At 47.3% G+C, this 12,167-nt stretch overlaps 2 protein-coding genes across 5 annotated transcripts in view; one reads left to right on the top strand and one right to left on the bottom strand.

Moving 5' to 3' along the window:
- CENPO (centromere protein O) overlaps positions 1-6,140 on the top strand; it is an 18,779-nt gene extending 12,639 nt beyond the window's left edge. For both annotated transcript variants that reach the window (XM_037737786.1, XM_017526984.2), the window contains 4 exons: positions 2,487-2,604; positions 3,641-3,900; positions 4,763-4,934; positions 5,969-6,140. In XM_037737786.1, coding sequence (XP_037593714.1) covers positions 2,487-2,604; positions 3,641-3,900; positions 4,763-4,934; positions 5,969-6,105 — 687 coding nt within the window. In that variant the 3' untranslated portion in view covers positions 6,106-6,140. The remainder of the gene's footprint in view (positions 1-2,486; positions 2,605-3,640; positions 3,901-4,762; positions 4,935-5,968) is intronic.
- Positions 6,141-7,504: 1,364 nt separating this feature from the next.
- The window catches only part of ADCY3 (adenylate cyclase 3), a 101,455-nt gene continuing 96,792 nt past the window's right edge, over positions 7,505-12,167 (bottom strand). For 2 of the 3 annotated variants that reach the window (XM_017526968.2, XM_017526951.2), the window contains exons 18-22: positions 11,860-12,006; positions 11,159-11,278; positions 9,847-9,970; positions 9,065-9,189; positions 7,505-8,486 (exon numbers count right to left, since the gene is read on the bottom strand). In XM_017526968.2, the coding sequence (XP_017382457.1) occupies positions 8,304-8,486; positions 9,065-9,189; positions 9,847-9,970; positions 11,159-11,278; positions 11,860-12,006 (699 nt within the window). In that variant the 3' untranslated portion in view covers positions 7,505-8,303. The remainder of the gene's footprint in view (positions 8,487-9,064; positions 9,190-9,846; positions 9,971-11,158; positions 11,279-11,859; positions 12,007-12,167) is intronic. The other variant, XM_017526977.2, reaches the window with a different exon arrangement.

The following is a 12,167-nucleotide window of genomic DNA, read 5'->3' on the forward strand; positions in this document are numbered from 1 at the left end:
AAAAAAAACTTATATCTTTACTGATTTACTTGTCTACTTGTTTTATTAGTTACCGAAATAGATGTGTTAAAATCTCCCACTGTGATTGTAGATGAATTTTTCCCCTCTTATTCTATGTTTCTGTATATATTGGGTACAAACAAATTTAGGAGTACTGTAGCTTCCTGATTTAATTAGCTTTTTATTATTATGAAATACTCCTTTTAACTTTTAATTAAACTTCTTGCCTTAAAATCTATTTTGACATTGGCCGGGTGTGGTGGCTCTCACCTGTAATCCTAGCACTTTGTGAGACTGGGGTGGGAGGATCACTTGAGCCTAGGAATTTTAGATCAGCCTGGGCAACAGAGTGAGAGCCCCCAATCTTTAAACAAAAATTAAAACGTTAAAAAAAATCTACTTTGATGAATGTTGGTACAACCATAACTTTTTTAGGTTAACGTTTACAGGGTAAGTTTTTTTTCTTTTTGAGTTGGAGATTGGCTCTTGTCGCCCAGGCTGGAGTACAGTGGCCCAGTCTCGGCTCACTGCAACCTCCACCTCCTGGGTTTAAGCAATTCTCCTTTCTCATCAGCCTCCTGGTTTGCTGGGATTACAGGCATTTGCCACCACGCCCAGCTAATTTTGTATTTTTAGTAGAGACAGGGTTTCTGGGGCTCCCATGTATGGTGTTTTTGTGTGTGTGTGTGTTTGTGACCTATATCTTACTAATTTTCTAATCTTATTTTTTTCTCTGTACTTTAATCTAGATATGAAAATATGCCAATATGCCTATTTTCCACTCCATGTAAGATCTTATTTGGCTAGTTGGCTTTTAAATCTATTAAAATTCTAATTTGAGTTACTGTCTTTTTTTTGGTTCTAAGATTTCCATCTGGTTCTTTTTTTATAGATTCCAGCTCTTTGGTCTGAGTTTCCATCTTTTAGCCTGTTTTAATGACCATGCCGTCATTTGAATAGCTGAATACCCTGGCATCTGTTCTGTTGTCATTTTCCTCTCAGTTTTCAGTCATCTGTTTCTCTTTTCTGGTATGCCTATATATTTTTTTTATAAGTATTGTGTATGAAAAAATTTACAGAGCCCGGGCGCAGTGGCTCACGCATGTAATCCCAGCACTTTGGGAGGCTGAGGTGGGTAGATCATCCAAGGTCAGGAGTTCGAGACCAGCCTAGCCAACATGGTGAAACCCCTGTCTCTACTAAAAATACAAAAATTAGCCAGGCATGGTGGTGCACACCTGTAATTCCAGCTACTTGGGAGGCTGAGGTAGGAGGATTGCTTGAACCTGGGAGGCGCAGGTTGCAGTGAGCCAACTTCACACCATTGCACTCCAGCCTGGATGACGAGCAAAACTCTGTCCCTGCAAAAAAGAAAAGACAAATATATGGGTTTTGAATATGTTATCTTCCTCCAAAGGAAATAGTCTTTTTTTGGCAGGTAGTGTATGGGCGTATCACTTTCATTCAGTTGTGGTGGTCTGTTTCCAGTTTGCCCTTACTCCTAGGGTGTAGCTTTTTTAGGGCCCTCAATTGAAAGTTTTGGAGTGTGTTGGGATGGGTCTATGAAGGCTCCTCTTTCCTGGCAGGCCCTGAAATCCACATTTTGCTCTTGCAAAATCTCTGCTTGGCCTTTTCCCCTTTAGCAGCTTCATTCTGTTTGGTTTCTTGATCCCCGGTCACACCTGTGCAGTTTAGGAATTAGCAAATGCCGGGGCGGGGGGTGTGGGCAGGTTGCAAGCAGAACGTTGAGTTCCCTTTAAATTGTGCTTTGATACCATTAATATCCAGTGTTTGTTCTGAATGAAATGGCTGCAGAGTCTAGTTTACGCCTTTCTCTGTGGCCCAGTGTGCCTTGCATATGAATAAGGAAATGCTCTGAGCTGCTGGGATACCAGCTGACTTCGGAGCATTTGTCAGTACTCTCCAGTCCTGGCTATTTGGATCCTTCTGGAACACCTTGAAACCTTCAGTCCTTCTTTGGATCCTTCTGGAATGCTCTCTATGCTTATTTCTTTTTGGTATTTTATCCAGCTTGCATAGTCGTTCTCAGGGTGGGTCAGCCTGGTACCCTCTGCTGGGTCATAGCTAGCAGCACCCATCTTGGAGCCCTGGCACTTGAAACCCTGCAGTCTGACAAGCCCAGCTTTCCCAGCCTTGCCTCTTCACAGCCACCTGTTTTGTCTACCCTGTGCTTAGCCTAGACTTTCCGCACAACCTTTTCTTGCTACTCTCTCAGTCCTCTCCATTCTCGCCAAAATTTAAATTGTTCTCCAGACCAGCACAATCTCTACCTCTGATTCCTGGCATTGTGACCCATGAGATTCTTCCTTTGCTGTGAATTCACAGCAATAACTGACCGGCCACAGTAGCATTTCTTGACGTATTACATCATATGCCCTGCATTGAGCTTTTATCCAGTGCGGTGAGGGCGGGGACATTGTGGTGTACCCCTTTGTACCTAGATTGATTTGCTTCGTATCTTGCAGGTGAAAGCATCTATTGCCAACGTAGAACCCAACCTAGCAGTGGAGATGAGTGAGCAAGAAGTGTTGGAAGAGAAACTGGAAAATGTGAAAGCCGTTCTGCAGGCGTATCGTTTTACAGGTTTAATTTGTTGGGGTTTTTTTTAACCTAATTTAGTCTGGGTCTGTCTCTAGTGAGTTAGTTTGCTAGATGTGTTATCAGTCCTGGCCTTATTTCATGATAATTTATGGTATTTTATACTTCCTGCCCTCTTCTCTCTCTCTCTCTCTCTCTCTCTCTCTCTCTCACACACACACACACACAGCTGACATGCTATTTGTAGGCCTATCTTCACCTACAAGATTGGCTGGCCCCTTTGTACCGCAGCTCAGCTGGTGGCTGGTTTATTCCATTCATTTTATCAGATTGTCACGTGCTAGAACTCCCTTTACCACTGGCTTGTTTTATGCTACTAGTGAAATAGTTTGAACTTTCCAAGTCTGTTCCATAAATAGGGATTTATTCTCCCATCTATGCCACAGGATAGTTGTGGAAAGAACCGGGGACTATGACAAATTATTTCACACTCAGGAAAAAAAAGAATAGCTATAATTTAAATTTTTGGCTTGGCACAGTGACTCACGCCTATAATCCCATCACTTTGGGAGGCTGAGGCAGGAGGATTGCTTGAGTCCAGGAGTTTGAGACCCGCCTGGGAAACATAGCAAGACCTCATCTCTACTAAAAATTTAAAAATGAGCCAGATGACGTGGTATGTGCTTGTGGTCCCAGCTATTTGAAAGGCTGAGATGGAAGGATCACTTAAGCCCAGGAGGTTGAGGTTGCAGTGAGCTGAGATCGGAGATCGTGCCACCGCACTACAGCCTGAGTGACAGAGTGAGATCCTCTCTCAAAAAAAAAAAAAGAAAAGAAAAATTTCTTAGTAATTTGACATTTAGGATGTTTTTTCATTTTTACCATTCTTCCGTGGTTTTAAACAACTCAGTCTCAAAGTGAGCCGGAGTCAAGGGGAAGAATGAGCCAATGATACTCATTCAACAAACATTTGTGCACAAAGTATACATATTCTAGGCACTGTGGAAGCTACTGGAGGCACAGATGAGGAATACGTCACCGCGGCCCGCCGTCTGCTGAGGTGTCGTCTTCTTTGCCTCAGGCCTCAGTAGTAAACTGACCAGCCGAGGAGTCTGTGTCTGCATCAATACTGCTTTTGAGGGGAACCTGCTGGATTCCTATTTTGTGGACCTTGTCATACAGAAACCACTCCGGATACATCACCATTCAGTCCCAGTCTTCATTCCTCTAGAAGAGATCGCTGCAAAATACTTACAGACCAACATCCAGCACTTCCTGTTCAGTCTCTGCGAGTACCTGAATGCTTACTCTGGGAGGAAGTACCAGGCAGATCGACTTCAGGTATCTCTTTGGGATGTTATATGCCTCATTTGTGGGCCCAAGATAAATGTAAAAAGGGAAAGGGGGGGTGTTTTCTGTATTTTCAGTGTTTTGTAACTCTGAGTGAGAAGTTTGACCATTGCCTTTCTGATGTTTCTTATACAGAAGCACTATTCCACCCTCTTTTCTTTTGAATCTCTGGATGATGTTGAGCTTGGGTAGTGTTAAAGGGTTATGCACCTCTGAATGGTGGTCTTCAAGCTTTTTTCGTAAGATTGTAGAGTCCAGATGTTATACTTTTGATCCAGCAAGGATTTATGGGGTGCCTGCTATGTACCACACCGAGTGCCTTGCTGAACCTTGGGTATAGATCTTATTAGAAAGAGGACAGTGGTTTCTGCAGTGCCGTGGAAGAATGCTGTCCCTCTTCCCTCAACTCTAGCCTACCTTTTTGGGTTGCAGTTGAGCTAAGGTTGGGTGAAAAAAGTAGATAGAAAGTGAATGCTAATAGGTTCTAAGTGACTCCTACAAGCTTAATGTTTCCCCCTCTGTGTATGTGGAATAACTCTGAAGCTCTCAGTTGTAGGTTTAACTGAAACTGAAATGTGGATGCAGTCATGAAGCACCTCAGCCAGTGAAATTTTTGCAGAAACAGTCTCTTGCGGAGCTGTACCCCTATAGGCCTCTCCAGGCTGCCACTGACTCTTAGTTATCTTACACATCTTTTCCATTAGCCCTTTTTTCAGACCCTTTCCTGTGCTTCATTTATTTCTCTAAAATGTAATTGATGACCCCTCTTTTTGGTTGACATAATTCAAGTGTCAGTAAGCACCACCTCTGGAACTGCAGTCATCCTCTACTTCATTTTGTTCCTCACCCCTAGAGTGACTTTGCAGCCCTCCTGACTGGGCCCTTGCAGAGAAACCCACTGTGTAACTTGCTGTCATTTACTTACAAACTGGATCCAGGCGGTCAGTCCTTCCCGTTCTGTGCTAGATTGCTGTATAAGGACCTCACAGCAACTCTTCCCACCGACGTCACTGTGACATATCAAGGTAAGGAGGCTGCCTCAGTTCAGAAATTCTCATATCCCAGTTTATTCGAGTGAAACAGGTAGAATCCATGAAGTAGACCTCGTGAGACATTTTCTTCTGTTTATATACTGTGAATTTACTCAGACCGGAAAGATAGAACATTCTTTATTTCTACCAATCTTTTCCTTCCTCTTTGTAAATGGTAAACATGATCATTCCCATTTTCCCTCCTCCTTTGCCCACCCAACACTGCCAGTGTTCTTGCAGATTATGATTTGTTTTCACTGGGGGCTCTGCTTCAGGAAAGATAGCTAATGATAAGGCTGAGTCATGGGTCAGTTATGGTGAATGGAGCCAAAGACTCATTTCACTATGAAGTCAAATGGACATGATGCGTCAGCACACACACAGTCCTCCCTATGGAGCAGTCTCTAAATGGAAATTCTTCCAGACTGGCTGAGAGAGACACTTTTTGGTGAACCTGTTTCAGTTAAATGACATGGGCAATAACGAAAAATTGGTAAAATGTTTTGAGAAGGTGTCTTGCTCTTTCGCCCAGGCTGGAGTGCAGTGGCCCGATCTTGGCTCACTGGAACCTCTGCCTCCCGGGTTCAAGTGATTCTCCTGCCTCAGCCTCCAGAGTAGCTGGGACTACAGGTGCACATGCCGCCACACCCAGCTAATTTTTTGTATTTTTTATTGGAGATGGGGTTTCACTGTGCTGCCCAGGCTGGTCTCAAACTCCTGAGCTCAAGCAGTCCGCCCACCTCAGCCTCCCAGAGTGCTAGGATTACAGGCAGGAGCCACTGCACCTGGCTGGGTAAAATGTTTTTAGGAGGCAGAAATTTTGAAGCTGCCCCAGATTTCACACCATCAGTCTTTGACTTCTCTGAGCAGTCTGATTGAAGTCTCCAGTCTCAAGATTGTCCAATGAGGGGCAGCCTTAGTCCAGACCAAAAAAAAAAAAAAAAGCTGTATGGGTCCAGAATATCAGCGATCCAGGCTCTGATTCCCCCAGTTGCACTGGATGAGATTGATGGAATCTTTCTTTTTAGGAGTGGACGCATTATCCACTTCATGGGAGGAGCAGCGAGCATCCCATGAAACTCTGTTCTGTATGAAGCCCCTGCATCAAGTGTTCGCTTCATTTGCAAGAAAAGGAGAAAAGTTGGATATGAGTCTGGTCTCCTAACAGACTGTTTTCACGGCACTGGGAAAACATCAGAAGTAAGTAACCAGAACTGAAGACAGTACCAGGCAGGTGGGGCCCACCCACCTGATGAAAACAGATGCCTACCTTTTCATCAGGATGGAAGAGCAGGTTTGAGTATAGACACTGGCGTTTTGGAACAATTCCCATGATTGCCTGGTCACTTAAAATGCTCAAGATCATGTTTTTTCAAGGTATTATCATACATGTTAGCTGAAAATCAGAAACATCTGTGGGGCAATAAAAGCCATTTTTTGTAAAAGGTGTATCACTCAAGAAGTACTTATGAAGAAAATATCTGTGGAAAAATATCAAGTTACTGAGGGCATTAAGTTCTGGGAAAGACAAGGCAGTTGTCACAACAACTGCAACTAATTTAATGCCAGGAATAGAGATGCCAAAAATCCTAAAATTCTCAGAAAGGGCCCTCACAGAAATGTAGCACTCCACTCAAACTGCAGTAGCTTGATTCTGCTGAGAAACACTGATCTAAATACGTGGAAAAATAACCCACATTCACTAATGAAGATAATAAAGACCCAATACCATTTTTTTTTTTAAAGGAAAGTACTTCTAGCTTTAATGGAAGCTTTTAGTAATTCTTTCTCATTTTCCTGTTTGAAACTTTTGAAAAGGAAGTTCTTCAGTGTTTGGTCAGGAACAGCACGTTCTAGGCCACTGCTTTATGAAGCATATGTGTGAGAAAGCAGTGGAGATAAAATAATCAGGGTCCAATGTGTCTTAAGATTTTGTTTCCTAAAACAGATTGTAGAGCTCTGAATGTACTAAGTAAGTCCCCTCGGAAAAAGCACGGTTAGAAATCTGCCCATAAACTCAGTGTTGTCGTGAAGGAAAGCGGGTGTCCCCAGGTCTTCCCTCTCCTGCAGGCTCTCCGGTTAGTGTTCCGATTTACCCGTAACCGTGGGCCTCTCACCTTCTGGCACCTCTGGTTCCTTGGCATGTGGGGTCACAGATGTGAAAACCTGTGTCTGGCTGACCTGGTTCTCGTGTTTGCATCCCTAGCTTGCCTTTGCCCGGGCATAGATAGGAGTCATGACTGTCCAGGGCCCAGGGCCACGTTCAGACTTCGCCCTGCAGTGGCCACTTCCTAGACCTTGTGGTCATTAAGTAACCTCCATGTGGGAGCGCTCCAGCGAACTCTGGGAGCAGTGCAGGGTACTAAAGCTGGCTTGGACTACCCTTTAGAAACAGAATAAAATAGAGACGGGACTGGGCAGCAGTTCTGGGGTACAGTGGGCTATAGTGAGACCTTCAAGCTTTTGCCCTTCAGGCCTGTGGTGGGGCCCAGTGGCATGAGTCAGCAAGGTATCAGCACTCCTCTGGTAAGTGGTATTAACAGAATTTCCACAGCCACTTTCAAGTTGAATAAAGCTTTTAATAAAAGTCTTATTCTTTGTCAAATTCTCTCTTAAAGCAGTAGCAAAGGCGACTGTAGCAAGAGCTCAAAGGCAAGGCAATATCGGAAAGTGTATTGAACAGAAGATTAAAAATATAAATGTAGAAGATCTGTTTATATATTTTTCTTTCAGAAATAAATCCCTCCCCCCCCCGCCAGGTGAAAGGAAATATTGCACTTTCTGCTCTCATGACTAAGGAGACCGGTTCCAGAAGAACCTTTCAAGATTACCAGGAACATCAGGACGAGGGCCGTCTCAGTGAACTCGGACCATGTGGAGATAACCGGTCTCCAGCCTGAGCTCCCTTCAGAATGGGAGCAAAACGTTTCCAGCCGTGTCCCGCCGCCCCAAGCCCGTCTGAAACAGAGCTTCTCTGCCTGTGCTCCGTCCACAGTCCTGGTCAGCCCTGCGGCAAAGGCAGCATCGTCCCAGCTTTGCCACCCTCCTGCTCACAGTGGCCAGGGCCCCTCAGGGTCATGGAGGGCAGGGATCGGAACTAGGCTCTGGAAGGACTGTTCAGCCCTACACCTAAGACCCCTACACTGGGGACGCTACAGGCACACTGAGGAAGAGCAGGGCCACCCTCAGAGCTCCCACGTCCACGAACGCACAAAGGCTGAGGAGATTCTAAACCTAAAGTCGGTGAGTGCACTTCAATCCGGGAAGGTCGGGACTTGGTCATGTGTCCTCTCCCAAGGCCTTTCTTCAGTTCCAAAAGATAAATTCTCCCTCCCAGTCTGGGCTGTCGCAGGCTAGAGGCATTCAGGAGCTGTCCTCCACCTGGTGGGGCAGCGTGACGGGGGGGCCGTTGGGGAAGGCGGCGGGCTTCTCCCGCCCCTTCAAGAAGAAGGTCAGCAGCTCCCCCTTCCCCTTCACAAAGATGGGGCCTCGCCTGACAAAGCGGAAGCCGTACTCTCGGAGGATAACTTGGGTTTCTTCTACCACCTGGGGAGGAGGGAGAGCAAGAACATGGTGGCACAGGAGGAGCCGAGCACTGATCCACACGGTGCCCACATGTGATCCATGGGTCCCAGGCAGTACATGGCCCTCAGCACCCTCCCAGCGCCAAGCCCTGACTTCCACCTGTGGTGAGCAGCAAGTGGGCAGCGGAGCACTGGAGTGAGTGGCTGGAGGCCCCTCTCCTAGGACGGCATGGGCCTGGGTGGCAGCACTGTTGCCTGGACACTCACTCTCTGTTCTTCTGTCCCCTTTTGCCCCTTTTGTGGAGCTTTTCTGCCAGACCCCATTGACACAGACACAGGACGGCTGAAGATTCATACCAAGAGGCAGACTAGACTCATCCAGAACTTCAACCCAGATTTTGTGGATGGGTGGAATCGTTTGCCCCTGTGCTAAGGCTAGCTACGGCAGAAACTCCTTCCCACTCGCCCCTTGCCTCTGCCTGCGGACTTACTTACTGTTCAGGGCCCAGGATGGGAGGCAGGGGCGCATGGGGAAGCCCTGTTCTCATTTGTTCCCATGCCCTGAGTCTGAGCACGCCCCAGCTCTGCTGCTGGACATACCTGAATGTTACCCATGACCCCCGTGGATTCCATCCTGCTGGCCACATTGACTGTATTGCCCCAGATGTCGTAGTGTGGTTTCCGGGCTCCGATGACCCCAGCCAGAACCCCGCCTTTGTTCATGCCTGGGGTGGAGGCATAAAGGTCAGCACAACCACAGGCCAAACCCTGTCCTGAGCCTCAGAAGCCATCAACTCCCCTTATAGAATTTGTCATCAGACCTGTACCACAAAGCTCCTAATTTTGTAACACATCATTGTCCTTGTTCAACTTGGCTGTGTGCTACTGGAGGGTGGAAATCACGCCTCCCGTTCATCCACGTGCTTGGCAAGTGTCAGCTGCCACCCGCCCCCCAATATGCAGATTTACTCCGCATGGTAGTGGCCAGCTTCTGACACACCGGGTATTTCAAGTCTCCTGTGACCTTGTTCAGGAATGAGAAGCTCCCCTCAATGGGAAGTAGCAGGTGATCTTAACTCCTTTCAAAGAGCAGGCTGGTCTGGGAAGCCATGCCCTCTGCAGGCACAGAAACCCCTCTGGAAATGGATCACAGACTCACTTCTCAGTGAGGTAGGCCAGGCTACAGGTATGGCCTGACCCTTACATCATAAAGGTTTCTGGTTTCGTCATATAGAGGAGTGTGGACTAAAGGTCCTTCAGGTTCCCTAGCCCTGTGAGTGTGTGAACCTCCCTACACGAATGCCTCAGTTATCCTCGCCTCCTGTCTCTCCTGCTGGTGGGAAGGGAGCCTGCCGCAGGGCTGGCCGGCCGGGAGTGCTTACCTATGCGCAGCATGAAGTTGTTGAAGGACTGGTTGTTGATGTTGGTGAGCGTATCCTTCATGGCCAGTGCGAAGTCAGCCAGGTCAGCCAGGTGCTGCCAGCGCTCTCGATCAGACTTGTCCTCCTGTGCCAGGGGACAGTGGAGAAAGTGTCAGGGCACAGGCACTGCAGCAGCCTGCTCTGTTGCCTTACTTGGCAGTGTTCTGGGGTGGGTTCCCTATACCTAGATGTTCACAGCCTATTTCCCTGTCTTCCACAAAGGAGTCGGCAGCCTTCCCAGCTCTAGCTTGCCACTGTGACGAAGCTCACGTGTGTCCCTCTAGCAGGTCTAGGCAACAGCTGGGCAATGAGGGTAGAGAAGACAGACCCATGAGTCTGACTTCGAGACGGGCCTCTTCACCTTGGCTGGCCCTGGCCCTTAGGTTTGTCAAGTTGTCCTTGTTTGGATCCTTCAACTAGGTGATAAGCACTGGAGGGGGATGGCCCGCCTTGGACATGGTTTTTTTTTTTTTTTTTTTTTGAGACACAGTCTCACTGTTGTCCAGGCTGGAGTCCAGTGGCACAATCTTGGCTCATTGCAACCTCCGCCTCCTGGGTTCAAGCGATTCTCCTGTCTCAGCCTCCTGAGTAGCTGGGACTACAGGGACGTGCCACCACGCCTGGTTAATTTTTTTTTTTTTTGTATTTTTTGTAGAGACGGGGTTTCACCGTGTTACCCATGATGGTCTCAATCTCCTGACCTCGTGATCCACCCACCTCAGCCTCCCAAAGTGCTGAGATTACAGGTGTAAGCCATCATGCTGGGCCTTGGATATGTTTCTTTAACCTCATCCCTACAATACAGAGGGCCATGGGATGGTCACAGAGGTAAAACAGGTTGATGCTGTTTTAAGTCCAAAGCTTGGGACCAGGGCCCCTTCACCGTGTTTTCTATCCTGGGCTGAATACAGGTCTAAATTAGCTTAACAAAAGTTCTGACGGCCACTCTGAAAGTCTCCATTGTTACATGATTGCATAGATGGTTCTGTCCCCAGTTCCTATGAAAGCACAGAGCCTTAGGGGGTCTGGCCACAGAACACAACCATCTTAGGCCTGAGCTGTGAACAGCAGGGGGTTTTATGTCTGTTCTGTTTCTCTGCTTGTCAAACCTTCTCAATAAACCCTGTTTCTTATTTGTTTACATGGTGCTCCTGGTGTGTGTCTGGGACCCCTTTGTACCACAGTGCTTGTTTGCCGCATGCTGGGTCTGGGCTGCCAATCTCTGGCCTGGGGGCAGAGCCTCGTCTCCTCTCTGGCCACTGAGGTTACCTACCTTGTTGGAGCTGGTGTAGCCATTGGTGTTGACGTCGGGGGTGACTCCTGAGGCTGCCATATACGTGCTGCCAATGGTTTTGATCTTGGTGATCACCCGGAATTTGGGATTGTCCAGGAGCTGAGGCCAGGATTCAGGAAAGAATTGTCAGCAGAGTCAAGAGAGATGAATGAGCCAACCCAGTGACACACGTGCCTGTTGACAAGGACCCTGCAAAACCCAAGAGATGCCTTCCTTTCAAAGTTTTTACTTATTCTACCACTTACATGCCACATGATCCTGGGAAAACTTACTGACTTTTCTGGGCCTCACTTTCCACAACCTCAACATTGACATAAAATTGCCAGTGTCCTAGGGCGGCTAAGCATGTGTGTAAAAGCATTCTCCCTGGTATACAGGTTACCCAATCAATGCTGACCAGCTCTGAATTTGAGGGGAGAGGAAGAAAGGGGTGTCAGGATGTTTCTTGGCCAGACTTCATCCCCTGTGACCCTGTGGGTGATGTCCCAGGCTCCCACCTCACCTCCCCCTTCCCGGCCCAGCAGTTCCGGGTGGCTGTGGAAATCCGTATACTGCAGAAGGGGCTTATCTGGAAAATAGAGCCACTCTAGAGTGACTCCAGATTCCCTGGCTTGTGCAGCCTATGTGATGTGGAATGGGCCAGCTTCATGGCCAGAGTGCGGGGTGGGATGGACACTCACAGAGTCAAAATCCGAGATGATCTCATTGAGGAAACGGAGACACTCAATGCCACCATTGTTGATGCTCTCCTCTGTGTAGAAGTCGGCAAAGTTGGGCAGGGAGGCAAACATGACTCCAATCTCATCATACGTCTGGCTGTACAGCTCCTACAAAGAGGCAGGGCCGAAGGCTCAAAGCGCGTCTGACTGACATGATGATGTGCTGGAGAAATGCGTCTATCTTCCACACACGACATGGGCACTCAGCTTTTTGGACTCGCACATCTCTTAGATTATCCCAGGTTTTTTTTTTTTTTTTTTTTTTTTTT

The sequence above is a fragment of the Cebus imitator genome, unplaced genomic scaffold (genome assembly GCF_001604975.1).
Source record: "Cebus imitator isolate Cc_AM_T3 unplaced genomic scaffold, Cebus_imitator-1.0 Scaffold1, whole genome shotgun sequence".
NCBI lineage: Eukaryota > Metazoa > Chordata > Mammalia > Primates > Cebidae > Cebus > Cebus imitator.